Below are 27,610 nucleotides of genomic sequence, written 5' to 3' on the forward strand. Positions count from 1 at the left end.
AGAAATGATTTTAGGCAGCATCTTAGCATGTTTGGTAATGCTTCAAGAATAAGGATAGTGCCAGTTCCAAAGCAATTTGTCCCTTGTAGTGTTCAAATGCTAAATCCAACATGCTGAATTGTAGACATTAACAAGTTATATCCAAGTTGCTGCAAACACACCTCTATCTATGTGCACTGCCTGGAGCTCATTAGCTTCTTGCAAAGGTTATAGTTATTTTTTTAACCTCTATTTAACTAGGCAAGTCAGTTAAGAACAAATTCTTATTTTGATGACAGCCTAGGAACAGTGGGTTAACTGCCTGTTCAAGGGCAGAACGACAGAAATGTACCTTGTCAGCTTGGGGGTTTGAACTTCCGGTTGCTAGTCCACCGCTCTAACCACTAGGCCACCCTGCCGCCCCCAGATGCAGACAATGTCGAATTAACAATGGTTTAATAATCCAACGGGGGCAGGCAATAGACAGGTAAAGGCAGGCATGGGTCAGTAAACCAGAGGTGGGGCAACAGTACCGGACGGCAGGCAGGCTCAGGGTCAGGCAGAATGGTCAGGCAGGCGGGCTCAGAGTCAGGGCAGGCAAGGGTCAAAACCAGGAGGGTGAGAAAAAGAGAGACTGGGAAAAGCAGGGGCTGAGATAAAAATGCTGGTTGACTTGAAAAACAAGACGAACTGGCAACAGACAAGCAGAGAACACAGGCATAAATACACAGGGGATAATGGGGAAGATGGGAGACACCTTGGAGGGGGTGGAGACAATCACAAAGACTTTTTCTTAATTAGTGATATTTATGTATAGGATGAGTAAGAGAGTTCTGATTTTACTTGAACACAAGGTTCACTAAGATAGAATGTGTTTTCTGAGGCTGCTACTTACAGCCCTCCCATATCAATGGACCTCTTGATTCAGTGTCCTATTCCTCTCTCTCTTCTCTCTCTCTCGCTCTCTCTCTCTCTCTCTCTCTCTCTCTCTCTCTCTCTCTCTCTCTCTCTGTCACTCTCTCTCTTTCTCTCTCTCACACACAAACACACACACACACACACACACACACACACACACACACACACACACACACACACACACACACACACACACACACACTAGGGTTGAATATTTTACAAATGTTCCATCCCAAGAATAAGTCAGAATAAGTCACTTTTCTTCTGGGTAACCTGGTATTTCCCGCCAAAACCGGTAGTGTCATTCAATAGCATAAAAATAAATATACTTATGTCTGGATTTGATTAGAGCTTTGATCAGCATGAAAATTCAAACCTGATGCTACCTGAGCCCGATGATCCATATATTAAATACATTTTATGATCTCTACATTAACAACATTTAATGCGCCCAAGCCAGAAAAAGCCCAAATGATTGTGCCATTATCCAATACATTCTGTATATGATAAATCTACTGCACATTACACAAAACAGAAAAACATAAAAGCCCATAGATGTAGCTAGCTACATGCTCTCTTGGGTAAATAAATTAAACAAGCTCCAGTAGGCTAATATTTTTAAGTGTGAACTGTATTACTGTACTGTATTCTATTATACTCTAATACAGTGCATTCGGAAAGTATTCAGACCCCTTGACTTTTTCCCCCAAAAAATGTTACGTTACTTTTTACGTTAATTATTTATTTTTTTTTTTTACAATTGTCTTGCAAATAAATCAAAATATATATACAGTACCATTACTTTGGGCTTCCAAGTGGCGCAGTGGTCTAAGACACTGCATCTCAGTGCTAGAAGCGTTGCTACAGACCAACCTGGTTTGAATCTAGACAGTATCACAAACGGCTGTGATTGGATGTCCCATAGGGCGGCGCACAATTGGCCCAGCGTTGTCCGAGTTTGGCCGTTGTAGGCCATTATTGTAAATAAGAATTTGTTTTTAACTGACTTGCCTAGTTAAATATATAAAAGAGTATACAATTTGACACACCTTCTCATTCCAGGGTTTTTCTTAATTTTTACTATTTTCTACATAGTATAATAATAGTGAAGACATCAAAAATATGAAATAACACATATGGAATCATGTAGTAACCAAAAAAGTGTTAAACAAATCAAAATATATTTTCACTTTGCCTTAATGACAGCTTTGCACACTCTTGCCATTCTTTTTAATTTGTGGAATTTCTTTCCTTCTTAATGCTTTTGAGCCCATCAGTTGTGTTGTAACAATGTAGAGAGAGTATACAGAAGATAGCCCTATTTGGTAAAATACCAAGTCCATATTATGGCAAGAACAGCTCAAATAAGCCAAGAGAAACAACAGCCCATCATTACTTTAAGACATGTAGGTCAGTCAAGAACTTTGAAAGTTTCTTCAAGTGCAGTTGCAAAAACCATCAAGCGCTATGAGGAAACTGGCTCTCATAAGGACCGCCACAGGAAAAGAAGACCTAAAGTTACCTCTGCTGCAGAGGATAAGTTCATTAGCGTTAACTGCACCTCAGATTGAAACCCAAATAAATGCTTTACAGAGTTCAAGTAACAGACATATCTCAACATCAACTGTTCAGAGGAGACTGCGTGAGTCAGGCCTTCATGGTTGAATTGCTGCAAAGAAACCACTACTAAAGGACACCAATAATAAGAAGAGACTTTCTTGGGCCAAGAAACACGAGCAATGAACATTAGACCGGTGGAAATCTGTCCTTTGGTCTGATGAGTCCAAATTTGAGATCTTTGGTTCCAACTGCCATCTCTTTGTGAGATGCAGAGCAGGTGAACGGATGATCTCAGCATGCGTGGTTTCCACCGTGAAGCATGGAGGAGGAGGTGTGAGGGTGTTGGGGTGCTTTGCTGGTGACACTGTCAGTGATTTATTTAGAATTCAAGATACACTTAACCATCATGGAAACCACAGCATTCTGCTGCGATACGCCATCCCATCTGGTTTGCGATTATTGGGACTATGATTTGTTTTTCAACAGGAAAAGGACCCAAAACACACTTCCAGGCTATGTAAGGGCTATTTGACCAAAAAGGAGAGTGATGGAGTGCTGCATCAGATGACCTGGTCTCCACAATCACCTGACCTCAACCCAATTGAGATGGTTTGGGATCAGTTGGACCTCAGAGTGAAGGAAAAGAAGCCAACAAGGGCTCAGCATATGTGGGAACTCCTTCAAGACTGTTGGAAAATCATTCCTCATTAAGCTGGTTGAGAGAATGCCAAGAGTGTGCAAAGCTGTCAGCAAGGCAAAGGGTGGCTACTTTGAAGAATATAAAACATAAAATGTATTTTGATTTGTTTAACACTTTTTTGGTTACTACATGATTCCCTATGTGTTATTTCATAGTTTTGATGTCTTCACTTTTATTCTACAATGTAGAAAATATTAAAAATAAAGAAAATCCTTGAATGAGTAGGTATGTCCAAACTTTTGACTGATACTGTATATACTGAAATATTACAATTACATAAGTATTCAGACCCTCTACTCTAAGGGGGGGCAAAGTACGGCCCGCGGGCACTTCAATCCGTCCCGCGAGACATAATTATTATTTTTTTTCTCCCCAATCGAGCCAAAAAGTTTGCCCACCCCTGATCTACTAGTACTTTGTTGAAGCATCTTTGGCAGTGATTACATCCTCTAGTCGTCTTGGGTATGACACTACAAGCTTGTTACACCTGTATTTGGGGAGTTTCTCCCATTCTTCTCTACAGATCCTCTCAAGTTCTGTCAGGTTGGATGGGGAACGTTGCTGCACAGATCATTTCAGGTCTCTCCAGAGATGGTCGATCGGGTTCTCTCTCTACTTTGCACCGCTCATCTTTCCCTTGATGCTGACTAGTCTCCCAGTACCTGCCACTGAAAAACATCCCCACAGCATGATGCTGCCACCACCATGCTTCACCGTAGGCATGGTGCCAAATCAAATCAAATCAAATTTTATTTGTCACATACACATGGTTAGCAGATGTTAATGCGAGTGTAGCGAAATGCTTGTGCTTCTAGTTCCGACAATGCAGTAATAACCAACAAGTAATCTAGCTAACAATTCCAAAACTACTACCTTATAGACACAAGTGTAAGGGGATAAAGAATATGTACATAAAGATATATGAATGAGTGATGGTACAGAGCGGCATAGGCAAGATACAGTAGATGGTATTGAGTGCAGTATATACATATGAGATGAGTATGTAAACAAAGTGGCATAGTTAAAGTGGCTAGTGATACATGTATTACATAAAGATGCAGTAGATGATATAGAGTACAGTATATACATATACATATGAGATGAATAATGTAGGGTATGTAAACATTATATTAGGTAGCATTGTTTAAAATGGCTAGTGATACATAATTTCCCATCAATTCCCATTATTAAAGTGGCTGGAGTTGAGTCAGTGTGTTGGCAGCAGCCACTCAATGTTAGTGGTGGCTGTTTAACAGTCTGATGGCCTTGAGATAGAAGCTGTTTTTCATTCTCTCGGTCCCAGCTTTGATGCACCTGTACTGACCTCGCCTTCTGGATGATAGCGGGGTGAACAGGCAGTGGCTCGGGTGGTTGTTGTCCTTGATGATCTTTATGGCCTTCCTGTGACATCGGGTGGTGTAGGTGTCCTGGAGGGCAGGTAGTTTGCCCCCGGTGATGCGTTGTGCAGACCTCTCTACCCTCTGGAGAGCCTTACGGTTGTGGCCGGAGCAGTTGCCGTACCAGGCGGTGATACAGCCCGACAGGATGCTCTCGATTGTGCATCTGTAGAAGTTTGTGAGTGCTTTTGGTGACAAGCCGAATTTCTTCAGCCTCCTGAGGTTGAAGAGGCGCTGCTGCCTGAGGTTATTTTCCTGACACCACACTCCGAGGGCCCTCACCTCCTCCCTGTAGGCCGTCTCGTCGTTGTTGGTAATCAAGCCTACCACTGTTGTGTTGTCCGCAAACTTGATGATTGAGTTGGAGGCGTGCGTGGCCACGCAGTCGTGGGTGAACAGGGAGTACAGGAGAGGGCTCAGAACGCACCCTTGTGGGGCCCCAGTGTTGAGGATCAGCGGGGTGGAAATGTTGTTGCCTACCCTCACCACCTGGGGGCGGCCCGTCAGGAAGTCCAGTACCCAGTTGCACAGGGCGGGGTCGAGACCCAAGGTCTCGAGCTTGATGACGAGCTTGGAGGGCACTATGGTGTTAAATGCCGAGCTGTAGTCGATGAACAGCATTCTCACATAGGTATTCCTCTTGTCCAGATGGGTTAGGGCAGTGTGCAGTGTGGTTGAGATTGCATCGTCTGTGGACCTATTTGGGCGGTAAGCAAATTGGAGTGGGTCTAGGGTGTCAGGTAGGGTGGAGGTGATGTGGTCCTTGACTAGTCTCTCAAAGCACTTCATGATGACGGAAGTGAGTGCTACGGGGCGGTAGTCGTTTCCTCCAGACGTGACACTTGGCATTCAGGCCAAATAGTTCAATCTTGGTTTCATCAGACCAGAGAATCTTGTTTCTCATGATCTGAGAGTCCTTTAGGTGCCTTTTGGGAAACTCCAAGTGGGCTGTCATGTGCCGTGTACTGAGCAGTGGCTTCCATCTGGCCACTCTACCATAAAGTCCTGATTGGTGCTACAGAGATGGTTGGATCTCCCATCTCCACAGAGGAACTCTGGAGCTCTGTCAAAGTGACCATCGGGTTCTTAGTCACCTCCCTGGAGACTGAATACTTTCCGAATGCACTGTATATGGACTGGAATTACGCACATCTTTCAAATCATTATAAAGACAGGTGATTCTGTTGAAGCACATTCTGCACAAATATAGGCTAGTAATTTTGATTTTAATTTAGAAATATAATGAGGCCTATTTGTATAGGGGGGGGGGGGGGTATGTTGGTGGATGTACTAGAGGTTTCCCATATCCACCCCCAACCTCCCCCATCTATCATCTTCTGCAGTGACATCAGAAGCATTCAGTTAAAGAATAGGAAATCTATACAGTTGACGTTTTAGTAGGTTTGTACCAAGGAGAAAATAGATTGGGAGATTGCAAGAGGGAGAAAGAGGGAGGAGAAGAGAGAGAGTTAGTGAGAGAGAGTGTGTGTGTGTGTGTGTGTGTGTGTGTGTGTGTGTGTGTGTGTGTGTGTGTGAAGTTGGACAGGGATGGTTTGGTGTGGGTGAAGCATATGAATATTGTTCAAATCTCCAGGCACATTAATGTTCACTCTTAGAAAAAAGGTGCTATCTAGAACCAAAAAGGCTTCTTCGGCTGTCCCCATAAGAGAACCCTTTGAACAACCCTTTTTGGTTCCAGGTAGAACTCTTTTGGGTTCTATGCAGAAACCTCATGGAACCCAAAAGGTTCTACCTGGAACCAAAAAGGGTTCTCCTATAGGGACATCTTCAAAACTCATTTGGAAACCTTTATTTAACTAGGCAAGTCAGTTAAGAACAAATTCTTATTTACAATGACGGCCTAGGAACTGTGAACTGCCTTGTTCAGGGGCAGAACGACAGATTTGTGCCTTGTCAACTTGCAACCTTTCGGTTACTAGCCCAATGCTCTAACCACTAGGCTACCCTGTGGCCCCAGGGTGTAATGTGTAATGATGTACGATGAAGAACTGTGCCTTAATGGTATACACCAACAAGAAATCCACACCACTTTCTTATTGATCTTTGGTGCTTAACATTGCTGATATTGAGTACAGTGCATTTACCTTGTTAAATCTCTAACCTCAAGCCATACAATTGATACAATAATTATTAGACCGGCCTGCCTGCCTTTTCTCATTCCAACCAGTTTCTCTTCTAAACAGACACAGACCGACCACACATCATAGACAGATGAAGCAACTGTTGTTAAGGCCAGTTCAAGGAATTGGGCCGTTCCACAACTAGAGTGCCTTTTGCGTTCCTTTGGTATTTTAGAAATTGTGCACCAATATTAGATTTTAAAAGCCTGTTATATTAAATGAACTGCACTTTAATATGAACCACAAGTAAAATTAAATAAATCCGATTTTTAATATGAATATGATTTAAACCCACTTTACACCAACATTTCTCCAAGTTTTCACCATCACTAACCAAGTTTCCATCCAACCATTTCATGCGGATGAATTACCTGACGCATAAAACCGACTGGGGTGATAGAAACAGGAAATGTCGGTGCAATTTCCTAAATGTCAACAGACAATTTGTTAGTTCACATGGTGAGATCTTTTTGTGTCTGTAAAATGTATTGTTTGAGAAATGGTGGTGGAAAACGGCATTATGCTCAAATATTGGTAGAACAATCATCATATCGAAGTAAACTTGGAGTCACGTGATGATACTGTATGTTGTGTTGTCCTCCCACCACGACTTGGGAAAGCATGCAGTTTATTAGGCTACAGATGAAATAAGTTATAAATAACTTCACAGGGTGGTGAAAGTGATTGATGCTCCTATCCAATAAATATTGAGGGTCTTATTCAGGTGACATGATAATTTATACTCAGCTGCCGTTTGACAAGTAAAAATGACCTCACTCTTATCCAAAATAATCTCATCATATAGGCTAGCCTACCCGCATTGTAGCCTATCTGGAAGCTATAGGCTGGAGATCACATGCCAAGACCAGAGCTGGCACATTTGTTATTTAACTAGTGATTGGGGGGAAAAACCGATACAGTTACATATCACAATAATAATTTTATTATTTTTGTGCCAGTTGGCTGTACAAAACTCCTGTATTTTTCCTTCATAGCTTGTTTCCCATCTTCTTTTTAAATAGGGAGCCAATTTGTTTTCAGCACTTTTATTTACCATGTTAAAATGAGAGTTCAGTTCAGGTTACACTGTTGACCTTAAACTAGTTTTGTCATGGCTCTCTCTTGTCCCTCTGCAACAGACATATGGGGAGTAATATGTTTGGAACATTGAATCGCAATAAAATCACAGTATCGAATCGCAATTCATATAGAATCTTGAGAATCGCAATACATACCATATCGGCACCAAAGTATCGTGATAATATCGTATCGGGAGGTCTCTGGCAATTCTCAGCCCTATATTTAACGCACCATTTTTTTATTACAAAACCATCAGTGAAGTTGAAAATGCTTTTGATTTTATTCTGTACATGAAAACATAAGGGAAAAGTGCCTTTTATGTGCACTACATCATCACGCACAGTGTTTTATCCGCAACATGTCAGTTTGATGAAAACACAATTGGGTGGGAAAGTGTACATCTTTTATTTATCAGGGTTTTTGAAGATGATTATTTATTTCATGTGATTAGTGATTCATTGATTAGTGATTAACCCTGTTATGTGAACAGAACTCTCGTTTTAATATGTTGAAATTCATTTTTTAAATATTTTTTTCAAAAGAAACATTGAAATAATAGTCCAATCTTAGTGTAAAGGCAGGTGGTTCTATTCTTTGGACATTTTCTGGGGTTTTGTGGTGGAACACTGAGCGTGTCGAGCATAACACACCAACCCCGTTACCTAAACATACAGTAGATAGGCAAGATTTTTTTTTTTACATTTACATTTTTTTGTAAAGCTTGCATTCATTTACACACAACGAGCTTCCATTCCCCCTGTCACAACGGGATTCATGGCTGATTTAAGATGAAAACATCAACCCTGTTATGGTCAACTCTGTTACTTTCATTGGCACCTACTTGGCATTTACTACAGTAGTTGAGATGTGATAACATGTTTCTTATGAAGTTGAACATGTGCTCTTTATGACAGAATTTTAAAATTAGGTGAAATAATTGTATTAATTTGTTAAACCCAAATGACAGTCCCCAAAAGGCACTCTACTAGTGGAACAACGCAGGTACAGTAGGAAGGCTATGATACCTTGGGCCGTAGCCAATCAAAACTGGTTACCATCACCACACACTACTCCTTTTGCTCTCGAAGAATACAAGATAAACCCATTTTTTATTATAGTAATTTAATTAATAAGACAATAAAATGTGAAAAAAATATATGCTTAACTGGATATTAATTTCCCACCACATTTCTTGAATTAATGAATGTTTATAAAAGAGAAGGAGTTTTGCCTAAACTTGAAAAGGCCTGTTTTTAATATTCTATTCTATACTGTTGTCCAGTATAGCCTTTCTTACTTTATCAATCTTATCACTACTTAACTCAACACTCTCTCTGAGACTAGCTATTAGCCCATACCGAGATACTGTCTCCCTTCATCGTGTTTGCATGGACCATACAGTCTCTAAAATGGATTTCCAGGATTACGCCAAATGGCTTCTAATGCAATCAGCCCATAGAACTAGTGTGGCAGAAATGTGATTGGAGGCAATTGGGACGGGAGCGAAATCTCATCAACAGCTTAGTTGCAATGCTTGGGGGGACCACCTAAAATGTGTGTTGCAATTTAATTTAGTTAGAAAATCCAATACGCTCCAAAATTTCTCAGCAGCCACTACGTTAATCGCTCCCTCACTCGCTCGTGGTTGCTGTATTTCGCCAGACTGGTACCACAGCATTTCTTTGATTAAAGGCCAGGTTATGTTTAATGTTTCATTAATATTTAATTTATGTTTCATTAATAATTTTGCAAGGTAATGGCTACTGTACCAGTTTTCTTTAAAGGAGTGTAACAAAGCCATGTGCCCCACCATTCACAAGACAGAGCACAGACAAAAAGAAAAGGAACCTATTACTTCTGTTTCCATGGTAACAGCTGCTTGGTTGCACTGTCGCCGTAGGAGCCAGGTTTCCCGGGAGACGAGTGTGGTGTGTGTGTGTGTGTGTGTGTGTGTGTAGACAGCATCTGCCAAGGCTGCCTCTGAAACACTGAAACATGCAGTGTGTCGTCTCTGAGCCCTAAAGGGGTGAAAACTAGGTGTGGCCCTGTGAAATACTAGCGGTTCCTTCCTTTTGTAGCCATTGCCTAGCCTTTCCTATCCCACAGGGCTGAGGAGGTACTGGACCATGAAAATGTCTGTCAGCCAACAGAAGGGATGGATTTTCATGCTGATGGTATTTTCATAGTGTGATGAATTAGATTTTTCATTTAGTCAGTTAATCTAATATATATAAATATAGTATATATATATATATATATATATATATATATTATTTAACCAGGCAAGTTGGTTAAGAACAAATTCTTATTTACAATGACGGCCTACCCCAGCCAAACCCTAACAATGTTAGGCCAATTGTGCGCCGCCCTATGGGACTCCCAATCACAGCCGGTTGTGATACAGCCTGGAATCGAACCAGGGTCTGTAGTGATGCCTCAAGCACTGAGATGCAGTGCCTTAGATCACTGTGCCAATCGGGAGCCACGATAATAGTTCCATGATGCATTTCCTAAACCATCGGACAAAAAGTTTTTTTTAAATTCATAAATAGCTCCTTTATTTAAAGATGCGCTGTTACTGTATCTGTATCAAAAATGGGCTATGCAGTATTTTGGCAGTGAGATTCATTCTGATAGGGTAGAAGAGATATCCAGCATATGTACAAGGTTATTATGATATCACTTGACTCACTGGTATCTTTCTGAATATAACAAATCCCCACACACACCATGTCTGCGTTTTTAAAATCATGTGTGTTTTTGACAGAAATTTGCCAGGGGACAGTCCGTGCTGGACATGGTGTGTGGCCATCTGAACCTGCTGGAGAGGGACTACTTTGGCCTGACGTTCTATGACACAGACAACACCAAGGTCAGAATCTTCGTTCTTACTCTCACCTAGAACCCTCCCCCTCACTCCCACCTACTGGCACCTATAGTGAAAGTATTCACATCCTTTGACTTTTTCCACATTTTGTCATGTTACCAATGAATAAAAAATGAAAATGAGTCATCAAGTATTCAACCCCTTTGTTATGGCAAACCTAAATAAGTTCAGAAGTAAAAATGTGCTTAACAAGTCACATAAGTTGCATGGACTCACTCTGTGTGTAATAATAGTGTTTAACATGATTTTTGAATGAATACCTCAGTCGAGCAGGGAATTTCAAACACAAATTCAACCACAAAGACCAGGGAGGTTTTGCAATACCTCGTTACGAAGGCAATAACTCGTTACCTATTGGTAGATGGGTAAAAATAAAAAAGCAGACACTGAAAATCCCTTTGAACATGGTGGAGTTATTAATTACACTTTGGATAGTGTACTGTATCAACCATGTTTAAAAATAAATTTTTATTATTTTTATTTAACCTTTATTTAACTAGGCAAGTCAGTTAAGAACAAATTCTTATTTACAGTGACGACCTTTAACAAACCTTTTTTATTGTTTTACTTATGTATTGAAAATTGTTTTTGTTGTTGTGTGGTTTTCATATAAGGCCTTGGTCTTCCAACCACACCTGCACACCATTTTTATTTAATTAAATGTTTTATCTGTATTGTTGTCTATCACTTGTTTTCTTTGGTGTAAATACATTTAACTAAACTAAATACACACAGTCACTATAAAGATACAGGCATCCTTCCTAACTCAGTTGCCAAAGAGGGAGGAAACTGCTCAGGTTTTCACCATGAGGCCAATGGTGACATTAAAATAGTTATAGAGTTTAATGGCTGTGGTAGGAGAAAACTGAGGATGGATCAACAACAGTGTAGGTACTCCACAATTTGAACCTAATTGACAGAATGAAAATAAGGAAGCCAGTACAAAATACAAATATTTCAAAACATACATCCTGTTTACAATAAGGCGCTAAAGTAGAACTGCAAAACATTTGGCAAAGAAATTAACTTTATGTCCTGAATACAATGTGTTATGTTTGGTGCAAATCCAACACAACACATCACTGAACACCATTCTTCATATTTCCAAGTATGGTGGCGTTATGGTTTTGCTTGTCATCAGCAAGGACTAGAGAGTTTTTTTAATGATCAAAATAAACGGAATAGAGCTAAGCACAGGCAAAATCCTAGAGGAAAACCTGGTTCAGTCTGCCTTCCAACAGACACTGGGAGACAAATTCACCTTTCAGCAGGACAGTAGCCTAAAAGACAAGGCCAAATACGCTGGAGTTGCTTACCAAGACAAGATTGAATGTTCATGACTAGTTACAGTTTTGAATTAAATCGGCTTGAAAATCTATGGAAAGACTTGAAAATGACTGTCTAGCAATGATCAACAACCAACTTGACAATGCTTGAAGATTTTTTTTTTGAATAATGTGCAAATATTGCACAATCCAGGTGTGCAAAGCTCTTACAGACTTACCCAGAAAGATTCACAGGTGTAATCACTGCCAGCAATGATTATAAAATGCATTGACTCAGGGGGTTGAATACCAATAAAGTTAAAAGTGACATTTTAGAACTTAAAACATTTCTAGCATATCTATCTATGGGTAACAGGGTTGACATGGTATGCTCGACACGCTCAGTTTCCAACCTCAAAACACCAGAAAATGGCCTAAAAGTGTAAAACCAACTCACCTGTTTTTACACTGATTTGACTATTACAGGTTCAATGTTTTATTAGAATTTTTTTTCTCCAAAATAATAGTTTTACCATGTTAAAATGAGAGTTCAGTTCATGTTACACTGTTGACCTTAAACTTGAGTTACAAAAGTAAATGAATTTCTAATGACATTACTTAAGCACATATCTTCAGAAATTACTTTCCCAAAGCAGCTAAATAACTAGGGCTTTACAATGATGGAGAAAACATGGGAAAATCTTGGGGTTAAGTGGGTTAAAACCTTGCCTGGCCACCCACCCACATCACTCTGGCCAAACGCCATGCCCACTTATGTTTCTTCTCCAAGTCTGTGTTTTCTTTCCTCCCTGACTCTTTGAGTATGCAAACAGATTCTGACCTCTCTGATTGGTCTCAGAAACCGATGGGTTTCAGTCCACAGGACTGAGATTGGGAGACACTGAGTTAGAGCATAGATGTACAGTGTGTGATCCAACTGTTACAATTCACACACATAATGTCTGAGGGCACTCTATTCATGGAACAACCCATGTGCAGGTGACATTGTCCTTAAAAATCAGATAATGTATTAACCTTCTACTGCAGTGGGCTAAATCAGGGTCACACAAAGTGTTTCTTGGTAGTCTTAAACAAGTCTACTTTGAAACAAAAGTATACACCTCACACACATGGTTATGGGCTTAAAAAAAGGAAGACATGTACGATGTCAGATATAAATTTTAATTTGCATCCCAATATTACACTTTCTATACATCACAGAAGACTGAAATATAACAAAACCCATTTAACATAGAAACAACAGAAGAAACGGAAGAAACGTTTATTAATTATGAAAACTATTTATAACATTCCACCTATGAGGCCACTAGGTTATTTGACTGCAGGAAAGGGCCACTGTCCTCACAGTGGACCAGTCAGGGTGAAAGAAGGAAAGAGACCATTGCCCTTTGAAATGTGATTAGAAGTGATTGCCCTTTTAAAGGTGGCGCATGGGGTCCACAGTGTATAGAGAAAGTATCTCTCAGAAGACTCCGGTGACATTAAGCTAAGCGGACAGGGCTTAACTGGCATTTATATTCCTGTGCCCTGAGAATATTAAAGAGACAATCCAGGATTGGTACATACATTTTTGGACTTTGATTCTTGAGCCATTGATTGTTGAAGAATATCACTTTGAAATGCTTCATGAGCTGAGCTTAGTTCAACTGTCCTTCCCCATCAGAACCCAAAATACACTACATGACCAAAACTATGTGGACACCTGCTCATCGAACATCTCATTCCAAAATCATGAGAATTAATATGAAGTTGGTCCTCCCTTTGCTGCTATAACAGCCTCCACTCTCCTGGAAGGCTTTCCACTAGAAGTTGGAATTTTTCTGCGGGGAAATATTCTGCATTCAGACACGAGCATTAGTGAGGTCGGGCACTGATGTTGGGCGATTAGGCCTGGCTCGTAGTTGGCATTCCTATTCATCCCAAAGGTGTTCGATGGGGTTGAAGTCAGGGCTCTGTGCAGGCCAGTTAAGTTCTTCCACACCAATCTCGACAATCCATTTCTGTATGGACCTCGCTTCGTGCACGGGGGCATTGTCATGCTGAAACAGGAAAGGGCCTTCCCCAAACTATTGCCACAAAGTTGGAAGCACAGAATCATCTAGAACAGGGGTGTCAAAGTCAAATGGACGGAGGGCCAAATAAAAAAATCAGCTACAAGACGAGGGCCGGACTGTTCGAATGTTCATTGAAAAATTTTTAAATGACGCATATAGTCTAGTGAACCTAATTGAACCTACTGAAAACCTAACAAATATATTACAATATGATCAGATAAATAAAGCAATATTTTCTTATGGCTCTGTCAGTAATCTTTAATTTTCAACAGACACAAAAGACAAATTTCCTTTATATAAATATCCCCATAACATGAACATTAAATGAAAGAAACCGGTATTCAAGGCACCATCAGTAGACTATATTTTCTATTTTAGCAAAAGTGGGCTAAATTTACTTCAAAGAAAAAACAATAATAGCAATTTTCTATCATCCACTCAACTGAAATATTTTTAAAATATAATTGGATTGAAATACAAAAAAATAAAGTGCAAAAATCTATTAATCAAAAACAACACTTTGTTTAAGGAGAAGTAACATGCAGTGAAAACAAATATTAAATTTTAACTTTTAAACTTGAACTGAGTAAAAACTCTAAATATGTGATTGCACAGTAATGTTCACTTGTTTGAGGTTGAGGGTGATACTTGGTGGTGTCCCATCTTTTCCACAAGTTCATCAATGTTCGGGGTAAGGCTCTGAGCTGAAGAAATCCTCAGAATTGAGTGGAGGTGTTCAGCAGTAAGTCGACTTCTGTGTGATGTTTTGTTCAGGTTCATCAAAGAAAACAGTTGTTCACACAGGTATGTGCTGCCAAACATAGACAACGTTTGAGCAGCCTGGATGCGCAGCTGGGGCATTGTGCCGGGGAGGAAACGGGCGAACTCCGCAGCACCCACTGCCGCATATTTTGCCCTCAGTGCATCATTGCATTGGAGGTCAATCAACTCCATTTGGAGGTTTGGTGGTGAGCTTTCCACGTCAACAGCAAATGGGTTACCGAGCAGTTCCAACCTGCTTTTTTGTGCTTCAAAGTCAGCAAATCGGCGTCGAAAGTCAGCGGCAAGCATACCTATTTTATCAGCCAACTGTGTGCTCGGGAACGCACTGGTTGAGAGCTTCTCTTTCATGGTCTGGCAGCTGGGAAAGTGGCTCAAATTTTCTTTCCGCATCTGCGTCTCCCACAGAGTCAGTTTGGTTTTAAATGCCTTCACTGTACTGTACATATCAGAGATGACACGATCCCGACCCTGCAGCTGCAAGTTTATTGCATTCAGATGACTCGTAATGTCACACAGAAAAGCCATTTCACACAGAAACATTTCGTCTCGGAGTTGTGTTGTGTCTTTCCCTTTGCTGTCCAAGAACAGACAAATCTCCTCACGAAGCTCGAAACATCTTTGAAGCACCTTTCCCTGGCTTAGCCATCGCACCTCTGTGTGATAAGGCAAATCACCATGCTCCGTTTCTAACTCCGTCAGAAATGCCTTGAACTGGCGGTGATTCAAACCTTTGGCTCTGATAAAGTTAACTGTGCGCGTGATGATGCTCATTACATGCTCCATTTTCAAGGCTTTACCGCACAACGCTTCCTGGTGTATGATACAATGATAAGCTGTCAGCTCACCTGTCGCGTTTTCCTCTTGCATCTTTTCCCGTATCTTCGCCACCAGTCCGCTCCTGTGTCCACACATCGCAGGTGCTCCGTCGGTTGTCAAACCCACGAGTTTTTCCCAAGGCAGCTCCATCTCATTTACACATCTTGACACCTCTTCATACAAATCATGCCCCGTAGTTGTGCCATGCATAGGACGTAAAGCCAAAAACTCCTCTGTCACGCTTAGGTTGGAGTCCACTCCGCGGATGAAAATTGACAACTGGGCAATGTCAGAAATGTCGGTGCTCTCATCCACAGCCAAGGAATATGCAATAAAATCTTTTCCCTTTTTCACAAGCTGCTCTTTTAGATTGATGGACAACTGGTCTACTCTCTCGGCAATGGTGTTTCTGCTCAGACTCACATTTAAAAAGAGTTGCCTTTTTTCTGGGCAAACTTCGTCACAAACTTTAATCATGCAGTTTTTGATGAAATCCCCCTCCGTAAATGGCCGGGCTGATTTAGCGATCTCTTCTGCCAAAATAAAACTGGCCTTGACAGTTGCGTCCGCGTGTGTGTCCGCGTGTTTCGTTTCATAATGTCGTCTCAGATTATACTCTTTCAGTACCGCCACACTTTCTCCACACAGAAGACACACAGGTTTTCCAGCTACCTTCGTGAACATATACTCCGACTCCCACCTTGTTTGAAACCCCCGGTTCTCAGTATCCACCTTCCGTTTTGCCATTTTTGATGGGTATCTGAAAGTTAATTTTACTGTGATGCTGACGACTGCTGTGCCAATAAATATTGAAATGAAGCAGCCTACTGCTCGGTGCGTCACCTTTGCATTGTGGGAAATGTAGTATTGGTGCGTGTAAAAGATCTGCGGGCTGCCGGCTTGCTGCGGGCCGGTTCTAATAATAAATCAAGATCATCCCAGGGGCCGTAAAAAACCTTCTTGCGGGCCGGATGTGGCCCGCGGGCCTTGACTCTGACATATGTGATCTAGAATGTCATTGTATGCTGTAGCGTTAAGATTTCCCTTCACTGGAACTAAAGGTCCTAGCTCTTTATTCCTCCTCTACCAAACTTTACAGTTGGTACTATGCATTTGGGTAAGTAGTGTTTTCCTGGCATCCACCAAACCCAGATTTGTCCGTCTTACTGCCAGATGGTGGAGCGTGGTTTATTACTCCAGAGAATGCGTTTCCACTGATCCAGAGTCCAATGGCGTTGAACTTTACATTACTCCAACCGACGCTTGGCATTATGTATGGTGATCATAGGCTTGTGGGCAGCTGCTTGGCCATGGAAATCCATCTCATGAAGCTCCCGACAAACAGTTCTTGTGCTAATGTTGCTTCCAGAGGCAATTTGGTAGTGAGTGTTGCAACCGAGGACAGACGATTTTTACGCGCTACATGCTTCAGCACTTGGCAGTCCCGTGAGCTTGTGTGACCACTCCACGGCTGAGCCGTTGTTGCTCCTAGACGTTTCCACTTCACAATAACAGCACTTTCAGTTGACCGGGGCAGCGCTAGCAGGGTAGAAATTTGACTAACTGACTTGAAGGAAGGTGACATCCTATGACGGTGCTACGTTGAATGTCACTGAGCTCTCCAGTAAGGCTAATCTACTGACAATGTTTGTCTATGGAGATTGCATGGCTGTGTGCTTGTTTTTATAAACCTGTCAGCGACTGGTGTGGCTGAAATAGCAGAATCCACTAATTTGAGGGGGTGTCCACATACTTTTGTAGATATCGTGTTTCAGCTTGTTTTACTCTATCGTTTGAAGACAATTCAATTGTAAAAAAAAACAAAAAAACGTGGTATAGCTTCAAAACATGGTTAAAACTATAATTTTGATCTCATTTAGTTATTGTCAGTTATTGCATCCATAGCTCGATCAATGAATTGGAGAGTGGTAACATTTCTCCACCCCCATCCCTCAGCTGTTTACCAAAGCATGGGAAGTTGTTGGCTATGCTGATGTTGCCTCTCTGCAAAAGCACGTATGGCGCCGTACTGAGATGAGATGGACAAATGCCCTTCTAACTCCCGAGGGAGTTTTCAGCTGTTATCGTGACTGTTGCATAAATTCCACCTCAGGGCAAGAAAAATAACAAGCTGGCATTTAACGAACTGTATGAGGCTATAAACAAGCAGGAAAACTTACGTCCGGAGGCTGCTTTTCTGGTTGCTGGCGATTTAAATTCTGCGTCATTAAGACACGCGATGCCCAACTTCCATCAACACATCTCCTTCGCCACGAAGGGTGATAAAGTCCTAGACCACTGTTATTCAACCCACAAGCAAGCATACAAGGCCCTTCCTCGTCCGCCATTTGGCAAATCAGATCATAACTCCGTACTCCTGCTTCCAGAAGCTCAAACAAGAAGTACCTGTGACTCTCTCCATTGAGAAATGGTCAGCAGTATCAGAGATTATGTTATAGGACTGCTTTACTAGCGCTGATTGGAAAATGTTTTGAGACCCCGCTGATAACATCGACGAGCTAACCACCTCCATCACCAGCTTCATTAGGAAATGCTTTGGCGAAGTCAAGGTTTGCTGCTTTCCCCAATCAAAAGGCCTGGATTGACACAGAGGTTGGCTCTAAACTAAAAGACAGGGCTACCACAGACAGGGCTATCGCAGACAATCCTGAGGCTACGGCTGAGGACAAGAACAAGTGCTATGATCTCCGCAGAGTCATCAAACAAGCCAAAGGACAATATACTGTGGCAATAAGGTAGAATCATATTACTGAGGCTCTGTCGCAAGGGCTACAGTCCATTACAGATTACAAATGAAGACTCAGCTGTGATCTGCCCAACGATGACTCTCTTCCAGACGAACTCAATGCATTTTATGCACTCTCCGACAATAACAACATCGTGCCGGGTGTAAAGGACGCCACCGACCCAGAGGACTGGTTAATCTCACTCTCCGAGGCCGATTTGAGTAAGGTCTTTAATCAGATCAACACTCGCAAGTCCAGAGGGCCTGACAGTATTCCAGTGCGTGTTCTCAGAGCATTCTCAGAACACCTGGCAGGCATATTCACAGTAATTTTCAACCTCTCCTTGTCCCAGTCAGTAATTCCCACATCTTTTAAGATGACTACCATCATTCCTGTTCCCAAGAACTCTAAGGCATATTGCCACAATGACTACCGCCATGTAGCACTCACAACTGTAAACATGAAGTGCTTTGAGAGGCTGGTTATGGCTCACATCAACTCCATCATCCCAGACACCCTAGACCCACTCCAATTTGTACACCACCCCAACAGGCCCATAAACAACACGATCTCAATTGCACTCCACATTGCTCTTACCCACCTGGATAACAGGAATACATATGTGAGAATACAGTTCACTGACTACAGCTCAGTGTTCAACACCATTGTCCCTTCCAAGCTCATCACCAAGCTTAGGACCCTGGGACTGAACACTTCCCTCTGTAACTAGATCCTAGACTTCCTGACGGGCTGACCCCAGGTGGTGAGTGTAGGCAACATCACCTCAGCCATGCTAATCCTCAACACGGGGGCCCAACAGGGGTGTGTGCTTAGTCACCTCTTGTACTCCCTGTTCACCCACGACTGTATGGCCACGCACAACTCGCACAACTGTGTGGCCATGCACCGGCGATGATGAGAGAGCCTACACAGAGGAGTTCAGTGACCTGGCAGTGTGGTGCCGGATCAAACCCTTCCCCTCAACGTTAGTAAGACCAAGTAGCTGATCGTGGACTGCAGGAAACGGGGCGAAGATGCCTCCATCCACATCGGCGGGGCTGCAGTGGAGCGGGTCGAGAGCTTCAAGTTCCTCAGTGTCTAAATCACTAATACTTAAAATTGTCCAAACACACGCACAGTCGTGAACAAGGCTGCACCTCTTTCCCCTCTTGCCGACTCTATTCTTTGTGCATATCAATGATGTCGCTCTTATTGCTGGTGATTCTCTGATCCACCTCTACGCAGACGACACCAATCTGTGTACATCTAGCCCATCTTTGGACACTGTTAACAGAGCTTCAATGCCATACAACACTCCTTCCGCGGCCTCCAACTGCTTTTAAATGCTAGTAAAACTAAATGCATGCTCTTCAACCGATTGATGCCCGCACCCACACACCCGACTAGCATCTCTACTCTGGACGGTTCTGACTTAGAATATGTGGACAACTACAAATACCTGTCACGCCTGCTCCCGCTTTTCCCCCCTGGCGCTCGAGGGCGCCAGACTGCCCTGCATTACGCACTCCTGCCACCATCATTTACGCACACCTGCCTTCCCTCGTCACGCGCTTCAGCGATATTGGACTCACCTGGACTCACTCATTCATCTGTTTATTTCCTCCCCTATATTTGTCAGTTCCCTGCTCTGTTCCCCGCTGCTGCATTGTTTGTCATATGCCCGTGTTACCCGTGTGCTTACGCTGTTCCTGTCTTGTTCTATGTCTGTTCCAGATTAAATGTTTGACTCCCCGTACCTGCTTCTCATCTCCAGCGTTATTCCTTACAATACGTAGGTGTCTGGTTAGACTGTAAACTCTTCTTCCAGACTCACATTAAGCATCTCTAATCCAAAATTAAATCTAGAATCGGCTTCCTATTTTGCAACAAAGCTTCCTTCACTCATTCTGCCAAACATACCCTCGTAACTGACTATCCTACCGATCCTTGACTTCGGCGATTTCATTTACAAAATAGCCTCCAACACTCTACTCAGCAAACTGAATGTAGTCTATCACAGTGCCATCTGTTTTGCCACCAATGCCCCATATACTGCCCACCACTGCCACCTGTATGCTCTCGTTGGCTGGCCCTCACTGCATATTTGTCGCCAAACCCACTGGCTCCAGGTCATCTATAAGTCTTTGCTGGGTCAAGCCCCGCCTTATCTCAGCTCACTGGTCACCATAGCAACACCCACCCGTAGCAGCCGCTCCAGCAGGTATATTTCACTGGTCATCCCCAAAGCCAACACTTCCTTTGGCCGCCTTTCCTTCCAGTTCTCTGCTGCCAATGACTGGAACAAATTGCAAAAATCACAGAAGCTGGAGTCTCATATCTCCATCTCTAACTTTAAGCATCAGCTGTCAGAGCACTGTACCTGTACACAGCCAATCTGTAAATAGCACACCAAACTACCTCATCCCCATATTGTTATTTATCCTTTGCACCCCAGTATCTCTACTTGTACATCATCTGCACATCTATCACTCCAGTGTTAATGCTACTTTGTAATTATTTTGCCTCGATGGCTTATTTATTGCCTTACCTCCCTACTCTTCTACATTTGCACACACTGTACATATATTTTTCTATTGTGATATTGACTGTACATTTGTTTATGTGTAACTCTGTGTTGTTGTTTTTGACGCACTACTTTGCTTTATCTTGGCCAGGTCGCAGTTGTAAATGAGAATTTGTTCTCAACTGGCCTACTTGGTTAAATAAAGGTGAAATAAAAAATGAAATAGAAAAAAGTCATACAGCTGTACCATTGAGAGCACGTTGACTGGCTGCATCACTGCTCGGTATGGCAATAGCACCACCCTCGGTCGCATGGCACTACAGACGGTGGTGCGGACAGCCCAGTACATCACTGGGGTTGAGCTCCCTGCTATCCAGGACCTCTCACACTGCACAATGCACTATCCCGTCTTGACAAGAAGAATACCTATATAAGAATTCTGTTCATTGACTACTGCTCAGCATTCAACCACTTAGTACCCTTCAAGCTCATCATTAAATTTGAGGCCCTGGGTCTCAACCCCACCCAGGTGGTGAAGGTAAGAAACAACATCTCCACTCCGCTGACCCTCAACACTGGGGCCCCACAAGGGTGCGTTCTCAGCCCTCTCCTGTACTCCCTGTTCACCCATGACTGCGTGGCCATGCATGCCTCCAACTCGATCATCAAGTTTGCAGATTACACAATAGTAGTGAGTTTGATTACCAACAACGACGAGACAGCCTACAGGGAGGAGGTGAGGGCACTCGGAGTGTGGTGTCAGGAAAACAACCTGTCACTCAACATCAACAAAACAAAGGAGATGATCGTGGACTTCAGGAAACAACAGAGGGAGCACCCTCCTATCCACATCGAAGGGACAGTAGTGGAGAAGGTGGATATTTTTAAGTTTCTCTGCCTACACATCACGGACAAACTGAAATGGTCCACCCATACGGACAGTGTGGTGAAGAAGGCACAACAGCGCCTCTTCAACCTCAGGAGGCTGAAGATATTTGGCTTGTCACCTAAAACCCTTACAAACGTTTACAGATGCAGAATTGAGAGCATCCTGTCAGGCTGTGTCACCGCCTGGTACGGCAACTGCACCGCCCTCAACCGCAAGGCTCTCCAGTGGGTGGTGTGGTCTGCACAACGCATCACTGGGGGCAAACTACCTACAACAGCACCCGATGTCACAGGAAGGCCAAAAAGATCATCAAGGACGACAACCACCCGAGCCACTGCCTGTTCACCCCGCTACCATCCAGAAGGCGAGGTCAGTACAGGTGCTTCAAATCTGGAACCGAGAGACTGAAAAACAGCTTCTATCTCAAGGCCATCAGACTGTTAAATAGCCATCACTAACACAGAGAGGCTGCTGCCTATATACAGACTCAAATCTTTTGCCACTTTAATAAATGTATCACTAGTCACTTTAAATAATGCCACGTTAATAATGTTTACATATCTTACATTACTCATCTCATATGTATATACTGTATTTTATACCATCTATTGCATCTTGCCTATGCCGCTCAGTCATCGCTCATCCATATATTTATATAATATTCCATCCCTTTAGATTTGTGTGTATTAGGTACAGTAGTTGTTGTGGAATTGTTAGATTACTTGTTAGATATTACTGCACTGTCGGAATTAGAAGCACAAGCATTTCATTACACTCGCATTAACATCTGCTAACGGCAGGTAGACTAGTGGTTAGAGCATTGGGCCAGTAACTGAAAGGTTGGCGGATTAAATCCCTGAGCTGACAAGGTACCAATCTGTTGTTCTTCCCCTGAACAAGGCAGTTAACCCACTGTTCTTAGGCTGTCATTGTAAATAATAATTTGTTCTTAACTGACTTGCTTGGTTAAATAAAAACAATAACCATGTGTTTATAGCAAATAAAAGTTAATTGGATTTGATTTGACACTGCATCATTTGCTCACTCACAAATAATATGCACGTACATTTATACTGACTCTACACGCACGCACACACACACACACGCACATACAATCATATATACGTTACTGCTACACTGTTTATCATATATCTTGATGTCTAGTCACCTTACCCCTATACGTATCTACCTCTATCACTCCAGTATCTACCTCTATCACTCCAGAGAGATCCTTGATGAAAACCTACTCCAGACCGCTCAGGACCTCAGACTGGGGCGAAGGTTCACCTTTCAACAGGACAACAACCCTAAGCACACAGCCAAGAGAACTCAGGAGTGGCTTCAGTACACGTCTCTGAATGTTCTTGAGTGGCCCAGCCAGAGCCCAGCCTTGAACCCGATCTAACATCTCTGGAGATACCTGAAAATAGCTGTGCAGAGACGATCCCCATCCAACCTGACAGTTTGAGAGGATCTGCAGAGAAGTATTGGAGGTTCTCCCCCAATACAGGTGTGCCAAGCTTGAAGCATCATACACAGGAAGACTCAAGGCTGTAATCGCTGCCAAAGGTGCTTCCGCAAAGTAATGAGTAAAGGGTCTGAATACTTATGTAAATGTATTATTTCCGTTTAAAAAAAAAAAAATTGCAAAAATGTATAAAAACCTGTTTTTGCTTTGCCATTGTGTGTAGATACTGTAGATGAAGAGAAAAATATACACTACCATTCAAACGTTTGGGGTCACTTAGAAATGGCCTTGTTTTTGAAAGAACATTTTTTGTCCATTAAAATAAGATAAAATTGATCAGAAATACAGTGTAGGAATTGTTAATGTAGTAAATAACTATTGTTGCTGGAAAAGTCTGATATTTAATGGAATATCTACATAGGCGTACAGAGGCACATTATCAGCAACCATCACTCCTGCGTTCCAATGGCACGTTGTGTTAGTGAATCCAAGTTTATAATTTTAAAAGGCTAATTGATCATTAGAAAGCACTTTTCCAATTATGTTAGCACAGCTAAAAACTTTTGTACTGATTAAAGAAGAAATAAAACTGGCCTTCTTTAGACTATTTGAGTATCTGGAGCGTCAGCATTTGTGGGTTTCGATTACAGGCTCAAAATGACCAGAAACAAAGAAATTTCTTCTGAAACTCGTCAGTCTATTCTTTTTCTGAGAAATGAAGGCTATTCCATGTGAGAAATTGCCAAGAAACTGAAGATCTCGTACAACGCTGTGTACTACTCCCTTCACAGAACAGCACAAACTGGCTCTAACCAGAATAGAAAGAGGAGTGGGAGGCCCCGGTTCACAACTGAGCAAGAGGACAAGTACATTAGAGTGTCTAGTTTGAGAAACAGACCCCTCACAAGTCCTCAACTGGCAGCTTCATTAAATAGTACCCACAAAACACCAGTCTCAATGTCAACAGTGAAGAGGCGACTCCGGGATGCTGACCTTCTAGGCAGAGTTCCTCTGTCTAGTGTCTGTATTCGATTGCCCATCTTAATCTTTTCTTTTTATTGGCCAGTCTGAGATATGGCTTTTTCTTTGCAACTCTGCCTAGAAGGCCAGCATTCCGGAGTCGCCTCTTCACTGTTGACGTTGAGACTGGTGTGTTGTGGGTACTATTTATTGAAACTGCCAGTTGAGGTCTTGTGAAGCTATTTTCTTTCATTGCTTTTCTTTAAAAAACAAGGACATTTTTAAGTGACCCCAAACTTTTGAACGGTAGTGTATTTAATTAATTTTAAAATAATGCTGTAACATAACAAAATGTGGAAAAAGTGAAGGGGTCTGAATAGTTCCCGAATGCACTGTATGTGATCCAACTGTTAAATTAAATGTTTTATCAAAATGTACACACATAATTTCACATGGACATAAAGGCACTATTTTTATGGAATGACCCAGTTAGCTGTTTTTGACTGACTTAGGTTGCAGCAGTAAGCTTATTTATTTAATTTTTATTTCACCTTTATTTAACCAGGTAGACCAGTTGAGAACAAGTTATAATTTACAACTGCGACCTGGCCAAGATAAAGCAAAGCAAAACAAAAAGAACAACACAGAGTTACACATAAACAAACGTACAGTCAATAACACAATAAAAAAATCAATGTACAGTGTGTGCAAATGTAGAAGAGTAGGGAGGTAGGCAATAAATAGGTCATAGAGGCGTATAATTACAATTTAGCATTAACACTGGAATGATAGATGTGCAGATGATGATATGCAAGTAGAGATACTGGGGTGCAAAAGAGCAATAGGGTAAGTAATAATATGGGGATGAGGTAGTTGGGTGTGCTATTTACAAATCCTCTCATTCCAAGATGGCGTAGCAGTGAAGACGTGTTTGTTTGTCCACTCGTGTACTTTTGTATTTTTTCATATTTTTTGTATATATATTTCAATTTATTTTCAATCTCTTTTCGATTTTTAATTTGATTATACCTTCCGGTAACCTGCCTCACCCAATGTGATACGGAATAAAAAACAGCCACCACTAACATTGAGTGGCTGCTGCCAACACACTGACACTGACTCAACTCCAGCCACTTTAATAATGGGAATTGATGGGAAATGATGTAAATATATCACTAGCCACTTTAAACAATGCTACCTTATATAATGTTACTTACCCTACATTATTCATCTCATATGCATACGTATATACTGTACTCTATATCATCGACTGTATCCTTATGTAATACATGTATCACTAGCCACTTTAACTATGCCACTTTGTTTACATACTCATCTCATATGTATATACTGTACTCGATACCATCTACTGTATCTTGCCTATGCTGCTCTGTACCATCACTCATTCATATATCTTTATGTACATATTCTTTATCCCCTTACACTGTGTACAAGACAGTAGTTTTGGAATTGTTAGTTAGATTACTTGTTGGTTATTACTGCATTGTCGGAACTAGAAGCACAAGCATTTCGCTACACTCGCATTAACATCTGCTAACCATGTGTATGTGACAAATAAATTTGATTTGATTTGAATAGTCCCCGCGATATGCAACTGTTCAGGGAAGTCAGGAACCAATATACGCAGTCAGTCAGGAAAGCAAAGGCCAGCTTTTTCAAGCAGAAATTTGCATCCTGTAGCTTTAACTCCAAAAGGTTCTGGGACACTGTAAAGTCCATGGAGAACAAGAGCACCTCCTCCCAGCTGCCCATTGCACTGAGGCTAGGTAACACGGTCACCACCGATAAATCCATGATAATCGAAAACTTCAACAAGCATTTCTCAACGGCTGGCCATGCCTTCCTCCTGGCTACTCCAACCTCGGCCAACAGCTCCGCCCACCCCAGAAGCTACTCGCCCAAGCCTCCCCAGCTTCTCCTTTACCCAAATCCAGATAGCAGATGTTCTGAAAGAGCTGAAAAACCTGGACCCGTACAAATCAGATGGGCTTGACAGTCTGGACCCTCTATTTCTGAAACTATCCGCCGCCATTGTCGCAACCCCTATTATCAGCCTGTTCAACCTCTCTTTTGTATTGTCTGAGATCCCCAAGGATTGGAAAGCTGCCGCAGTCATCCCCCTCTTTAAAGGGGGAGACACCCTGGACCCAAACTGTTACAGACCTATATCCATCCTGCCCTGCCTATCTAAGTTCTTCGAAAGCCAAGTCAACAAACAGATCACTGACCATCTCGAATCCCACCGTACCTTCTCCGCTGTGCAATCTGGTTTCTGAGCCGGTCACGGGTGCACCTCAGCCACGCTCAAGGTACTAAATGATATCATAACTGCCATCGATAAAAGACAGTACTGTGCAGCCGTCTTCATCGACCTGGCCAAGGCTTTCGATTCTGTCAATCACCATATTCTTATCAGCAGACTCAGTAGCCTCGGTTTTTCTAATGACTGCCTTGCCTGGTTCACCAACTACTTTGCAGACAGAGTTCAGTGTGTCAAATCGGAGGGCATGTTGTCCGGTCCTCTGGCAGTCTCTATGGGGGTGCCACAGGGTTCAATTCTCGGGCAGACTCTTTTCTCTGTATATATCAATGATGTTGCTCTTGCTGCGGGCGATTCCCTGATCCACCTCTACGCAGACGACACCATTCTGTATACTTCTGACCCTTCCTTGGACACTGTGCTATCTAACCTCCAAACGAGCTTCAATGCCGTACAAAACTCCTTCCGTGGCCTCCAACTGCTCTTAAACACTAGTAAAACCAAATGCATGCTTTTCAACTGTTCGCTGCCTGCACCCGCACGCCCGACTAGCATCACCACCCTGGATGGTTCCGACCTAGAATATGTGGACATCTATAAGTACCTAGGTGTCTGGCTAGACTGTAAACTCTCCTGGTAAAACTGACTATCCTACCGATCCTCGACTTCGCCGATGTCATCTACAAAATAGCTTCCAATACTCTACTCAGCAAACTGGATGCAGTTTATCACTGTGCCATCCGTTTTGTTACTAAAGCACCTTATACCACCAACCACTGCAACCTGTATGCTCTAGTCGGCTGGCCCTCGCTACATATTCGTCGCCAGACCCACTGGCTCCAGGTCATCTACAAGTCCATGCTAGGTACAGCTCCGCCTTATCTCAGTTCACTGGTCATGATGGCAACACCCACCCGTAGCACGCGCTCTAGCAGGTGTATCTCACTGATCATCCCTAAAGCCAACACCTCATTCTGCCGCCTTTCCTTCCAGTTCTCTGCTGCCTGCGACTGGAACGAATTGCAAAAATCGCTGAAGTTGGAGACTTTTATCTCCCTCACCAACTTTAAACATCTGCTATCTGAGCAGCTAACCGATCGTTGCAGCTGTACATAGTCCATCGGTAAATAGCCCACCCAA

General features: G+C 42.4%; 1 protein-coding gene across 1 annotated transcript in view; it reads left to right on the top strand.

Annotated features, from left to right (window-relative positions):
- Positions 1-27,610, top strand: part of LOC139417289 (band 4.1-like protein 1) — a 97,988-nt gene that overhangs the window by 25,202 nt on the left and 45,176 nt on the right. The window contains exon 4 of the mRNA XM_071166552.1: positions 10,543-10,647. Within this exon, the coding sequence (XP_071022653.1) occupies positions 10,543-10,647 (105 nt within the window). The remainder of the gene's footprint in view (positions 1-10,542; positions 10,648-27,610) is intronic.

The sequence above is a fragment of the Oncorhynchus clarkii genome, chromosome 9 (genome assembly GCF_045791955.1).
Source record: "Oncorhynchus clarkii lewisi isolate Uvic-CL-2024 chromosome 9, UVic_Ocla_1.0, whole genome shotgun sequence".
Classification (NCBI taxonomy): Eukaryota; Metazoa; Chordata; class Actinopteri; order Salmoniformes; family Salmonidae; genus Oncorhynchus; species Oncorhynchus clarkii.